General features: G+C 34.2%; 1 protein-coding gene across 1 annotated transcript; it reads left to right on the top strand.

Moving 5' to 3' along the window:
- Positions 1-413: 413 nt before the first annotated feature.
- LOC128987498 (carbonyl reductase [NADPH] 3-like) lies at positions 414-6,180 on the top strand. Its single transcript, XM_054408376.1, has 6 exons — positions 414-491; positions 2,251-2,379; positions 3,655-3,786; positions 4,230-4,468; positions 5,040-5,245; positions 5,713-6,180. The coding sequence occupies exons 1-6, from the start codon at positions 468-470 to the stop codon at positions 5,832-5,834; spliced, it is 852 nt and encodes a 283-aa protein (XP_054264351.1). The 5' UTR covers positions 414-467; the 3' UTR covers positions 5,835-6,180.
- The last annotated feature ends 212 nt before the right edge of the window (positions 6,181-6,392 follow it).

The following is a 6,392-nucleotide window of genomic DNA, read 5'->3' as shown; positions in this document are numbered from 1 at the left end:
GGATGGAGTGAGACAGGCCTGTGTAGCTTTTTAAATTACTAAAGTTAAAACACAATTTATAAAATTGTTTTTGGCATCGTCGGCACACGTACTTCAAGATTTAACTAATTACAATTCTACTAGCTTATTATCTTTTTTACATATTTCTTGAGCCTATAGTGTCACTTTTACAACTACAGTAATACATCACCCACACGGCCACACATGTATCATATGTATTTTAATAGTCATTATTTAGCCTAGTTTAAAATGATTTGAATACAAATTTACTACATTGTAATCATAGAGAAGTTAATTTACAATAAACAATTGGTGCCAACATTGCTTAGTACCTCTTATCAGCTGAGACGACCACGTCTGCCAACACTGTTCTCTTATCAGCTGTTTCAAAGCTGCGGTTGTTGACTCTTTTAAACCTCAATGTGACTTGGATTTGTTTCTGTGATTTGTTTTACAGTTGTTATGCAATGCCAAGTACTAAAGTTGCAGTGGTAAGTACATTTTGAAATTATTTACAAATATGTACATTTTTATAGGTTATTTTATAGATAGTAAGTTTTGAGTTTGAATAATTATACTAACTAGAGGTCTTCCAGTGGTCGAAAACTCTACCAAAATATCTAATGTATAGACTTCTCTATTTTCACCCCAAGCTGTAAACAAAACATGTGATTGTAATTTCTTCCACTTGTTTTGATTTTCTGTTTATATTTCGTTGTTACTTCGTCACCAGCAAGGCAAACCATAAGGCCCATATTAATAAAAAAAAAATTAAATTCATTTCTTGTGCTTATTTTTGGGCCTATTATAAATTATAAAGGGATTCTGCACACTTACAGGAAAATATCTTTCTAACCGTATGCGTAGATTTTCCCTACGATGCACACGAAAAAAGGTTTTAAAGAATCATGCTTACCTATTAATATATAGATGCCCAGTGCAGTGATAAATGTGTAATGTGTTAAAATGTGAATTAAAATAAAAATCAAATCAAAATATACTTTTGTTCAAAAAAGTACAGACAAAATTGCTTATCTAATCATATTTACATTAGTAAATAAATGTAAAACGTAGGTTTATGGCCTAAATAAATGTTTAACAATGGTTAAACAAAGGTTTGGCCTAGCAGCAGGTAGAATATATTTTACATTTAGTTTATATACGAAAAATCTATTTAAAATACGAAAGGATGGCTAGTCGCCCCTATGAAGTACCGGTAGTAACAACCAGCCTATGAAGTAGATAAAAATATTGATCCCAAAACATAAACAAACTTATGTTGGATGTAGGAACAGTATCGACACCTGAGCAGTAGGAAACCTTTTATATTTGACATTATAATTTGCCTACTACCTATTAATTACAGTACTCGATGGTAATGGTGGCAATACACTCGATGGCAGTACTGTTCAATTGTTTACACATTTTATTAATAAGAGAGATCGAAGACTCTTACCTTCCTGGTCCATCTATATATTTTTTTTAAAGATTATGTACGTTGAAAATTAAATTGAATGCGCGTTTAAATGACTCCAAAAACTTATGAACTTTCGATTTGATATATATTTTACATTTTGAAGCTTATTTATGTTTATAGCTGTTATCTTTTGTGTTCAGTTCATTTAGATAATTTTTCCTACTAGCCTTCACATTTAATATTAAAATCAACAGCTGATCATTGTAAATCTGAAATTTTTTAATATTGTAAAAATAAATATTCCTTTCTGTTCTTCTTGTAGATATGGTTTACAAAACCAATTCAATTTGAAGGCTAGTAGGAAAAATTATCTAAAAGAACTGAACATACTCCCGGCCTTGAAGTGTCTCACTGCAACAGTTAGTTTAGAACAAAACAGTTTGGCCAGTATGACCTTCGGCTGATTCCCCAATTATTTGCACCTTGCACCATCTCAAGGGCAAGTGCAATAATTGCACCCCCCCCAAAACCTGATCTTCAACATCATAACATTGCACTCATACCACTAATTATTAACAATCTACCATCATAACCATTTTCTCTCGTTTCTTCATGCAACATATATGTCTGGTCAGCAAATTAGATACACAGTTCCCCGAGACTGCAGATTATTTTCTTTTATTTTGGTTATTTGCTCTACTTTTCTTCTATTCTAGTAATTTTCTCCTTTTTGAAGGAACTTATGGTTCATTTTAATTTTGGTGTAGAATATCACACAATTCATTGAATGTAATTTTAGAACTTTGTAACAGAAACAACAGTAACAACGTCAGGTTACAGGAAGCAACCAAGGTATTGGTTACAGCATTGTACAGAACCTGTGCAACCAATTCCCAGGAGTTGTGTATCTGACCTCAAGAGATGAGAAGAAAGGGAGAGCTGCTGTGGAAAATCTTAGAAAGGTATTTGAGTTATTTAAAGTTAAACTATACACCCTATCTTAACTGGCACTGCAAGACCTGCATAGATCGAATAAATATGTCGGTATGAACGGGCTTCTATGTAAACATGTTAGCACTGTAAGAATAAAATATTTATTTGTATATCGTAAGAATAAAACGATGCATAAAAATCTTCTAAACTATACTGCACTCAAGCCGCAATGAAAACATCCAACCTGTTCGTCTTGGTGACATAAATATACCGAATTATTGTACCGTAGAAAGAAAAACGTTGTTCTTTGAAAACCCATAAAAAGGTTATTTTCAACCATGGCAATTGCTATTACCGCATTTATAAATACACACACATATTTTGCAATATAATTACCTAAAATTAATTTAATTACTAACAATTTCACATTAAAGTTTACTGACTAAACACTAGGGTGTTTATATATTTGACTAGACATGTACGGACACGATTATATTTTATTATTGAAAGGATGTTAAAGAAAGTCTTGCCAGAAACCAAAACTTATAACCGCCCAGGGTCGGATAATAGAGGGACTATTATTAAATCACTTTTTTACAATTAAACTTCAAAAACGCTCTAGATACAAGTGGTGTGTTAGTCATACTCTTTGCACAAGTTTGTTTTAATACAATACGGTACCGTATTCTAAATCTACTTTAATTTTATTCACCAATCTTCGTGAGCTCACACTATGTCGTTATTCAGCATGAAATATTTAATTAATTATCTATGCTTTAATAAATTGTATGGACAGGAAAGAAACGTGGTCCACCTTCGATGTTGTCTACGCGATTTTATTGTTTAGTGACGATAAGTATGATTATAATGTGTCTTTTTTAGACTACAGTAGTTGTTTCGTTGACACATTTTGAGATCCACACACTTATTTTTTTTTATAAAAAAGCAAACAGGTCTAGCCAAATCAATTAGTTTCAGCTGCATACAAGAAGTAAAGAAGAATCCTTATTTTATGTCGTTTGTAATTAAGGAGAAACAGGTTGTAGTCCTGGTTTCACTACAAAGTACATAATAAACTTGTAACACAGCACCTTTGTAGTACCCGGTACCCTAGATCAAGTATACCCCTTTATGGATTTATTATACTTATGAATCAGATAAAGGTGACACTAAGATATGTTTGTGGACTAGAGTAACACTTGGTTTCATTTCTGTCACCAAATAATGCAGTGTCAAAGATATTTTAACCGCAGTAAAATGCATCTGTAATTTGTCTCACAATTAAAAAATATAATTTATTACAGTTGTCACTGAGTCCAGAATACCACCAGTTAGATGTTTTGGACGAAGAAAGTGTTTTAAGGTTTGCAAAATACCTCAAAGAAAAACATGGAGGGATTGATATTTTGGTTAATAATGCCGCCATGGCATATCAGGTAATATTTGATTTTGTAACAAGTAAAGCTATAAAACAGATAACCAACGGATGTACAGTACATGTGGGCAGAAAATGAGTATGAAATGTACTAAAACAATCATTCATTACTTACGGTTTAAATCTGTCATTTATAAAGCTTTCTTAATACAGGTTTACTGTTTCAAATCTGGATCTACCAATCTGTGAATGCAATTTATGATTTTACATTATGTTCAAAGGCTTTGAGAAATTAATTCAGTATTAACTATGTTATTATTAGACTAGGATTTTCTAAACCATAAAATTGTGCACAATAAGATTTTAAAAATATTTAGACTACTGAGACCAATAAAAAAAATGCATTGATTAAACATACCATCTCACAATGGTATTTCTACTTACCTCCATAGTGAAATATGCCATCTAATTGTTTTTAATCATAGTCATACATTTATTTCGTAGGTTGATTCTCCAGAGCCGTTTGGTGAGCAGGCCGAGACATGTCTGGCTACCAACTACTTCGGCCTGCTGCGTGTGTGTGATGCGATATTTCCTCTGCTTCGTCCGCATGCTAGGGTGGTCAACATGTCCAGCTGTGAAGGACACCTCTCCAAGATACCAGGACAGAACATCCGCGACAAGCTGACCGATCCTACACTAACTGTCGACAGGCTGACTGCCCTAGTAAGGGAGTTCATCGAGTAAGAAATACTTTCATATCAAGTAAGCTCGCAGTTTGTATGTTGGGAAAGGCTAAAACCTCTGGTCTTGCTTATGTAACGTCCACGTATTTTAATATTATTTAACAATACACAAACAGAAAGGCACCTAAGCTCAGAATCACCAGCAACCTGTGTTTAAACCTGCGACCTTCAGATTTGACCAAAAGCACTTTTACTACTACTCGGACAATATGTAGTCCATAAACATAGACACAACTAAAACCCGTAGGCCTAATCTTAGGTGGGTCATAATGATCGCTTTCTGGATGAGGAACTGTTACAGATGAGTTGGTTAAATGAGTTGGCTGGTGAGTTGGATAAATGAGTTGGCTGATGAGTTAGCTGATGAGTTGGCTGAATGAGTTGGCTGATGAGTTGGCTGATGAGTTGGCTGATGAGTTGGCTGAATGAGTTGGCTGATGAGTTGGCTGATGAGTTGGCTAAATGAGTTGGCTGAATGAGTTGAAGAACTGTGTTGTTGCAGTTCTTCCAGTAGCAAGACTTTATAACATGTAGTGAAAGTCTTTCATCGCACGACTGCCACTTTCAGATCAGCCAAGGCAGGGACATACCATGAGACAGGGTGGGGTCGCAGCTCCTACAGGGTGTCAAAGAATGCTGTCAATGCTTTGACATTCGTCCAACAGAGGGAGTTCGATAGAGACCATCGGCCTGACATTGTGGTTAATTCTGTCCACCCGGGTTTCTGTTCTACAAACATCACTCAGTTCCGAGGCGTTCTCACCCCAGAGCAAGGTAGGTCATGACTTTTGATTAACATATAGGCCTATTTAGTGTTTAGTTTATTGATTGAAAACACCACACGTATACGTATGCTAATAAAAATGTACCTCACCATAATCATTAGTCCCTTGTGAGATCTGAGAATGTTGAACTAGAATAGATAAATATCTTTAATGGATGCCTGTTAGTTTTTATCCCTACAACTAGCCCTGAAGCAAATAATTTTGCAAAAATGTTTGTGTTGCCATAGGATATTTATATTTTTCAAATCTAACTCAAACTTATTAGTATGATGAAATTCAATATTTCAATCATGATTTGTTAAACATGAGACCATAATAAAAGCCTAAGTATTGTCTCGGTTCATTGATTTCCAAAGACAGTTTATCCATAGTTTTCGTTTTCTGTCACTAATAGACTATCTTGCTATCTGTTGAGTTTCATTCAGTTTTACACTATTGGCTGCGTTTATTTTTCAGGTGCTGAGGCCCCTACTTACTTGGCTCTACTGCCTCCTGATGTTAAAGAACCCAGAGGCCAGTTCGTGTGGAAAGACAAAACTGTTGTCAGTTGGGTGGAACCACTTAAAGAGAGGTTTTAAAGGGCTCTCGAGGTTAATATTGATAAACTAAAATGAATTATAATTTGTAAACTAAGATAATAAGAAAATTATTGTTTTAATAAATTATTTTCTTTTCTTATAAAACTGTTTATTTTGTATTGTTGATAAACAAAAGTACCACTTTTAACGAAACGTCGCGGTCCCCTAAACAATAATTTATTGAAATTTATGAAATTAACTGTAACTAATACACTAACAGAGTGCTTTTAAATCAGTGGAGGACCCAGGGAGGTGCTAGTGGATAAGGAAAGATTTCCCATCTTCTATCGCTCCTAAAACCCTAAAAATAAGTATGCAAACCCTATATCCCATCCAAAAACCAATAATTACACATTACACAGATTCAAAACATTTTTCAGACTCCTGGTAACCCCTCCCCCACCATTACACAAATTTACTCTCTTGATCCAACCTTGTCCAGAAGACACTCATATTTATTTAAGTTTAACATATTCAGAGTAACGGTTTTTTTTACAATAAGATAATATAAACATAGGCCTACATATTCAATAAGACCTCTTCTTTGTGGTCCTAACC

Source organism: Macrosteles quadrilineatus, unplaced genomic scaffold, assembly GCF_028750875.1.
Source record: "Macrosteles quadrilineatus isolate MER2022 unplaced genomic scaffold, UCM_ALF_1.0 Scaffold_2__2_contigs__length_208266976, whole genome shotgun sequence".
NCBI classification, from domain to species: Eukaryota; Metazoa; Arthropoda; class Insecta; order Hemiptera; family Cicadellidae; genus Macrosteles; species Macrosteles quadrilineatus.
The sequence above is the reverse complement of the archived record's forward strand: the minus strand, read 5'-3'. Positions and strand labels throughout refer to the sequence as shown.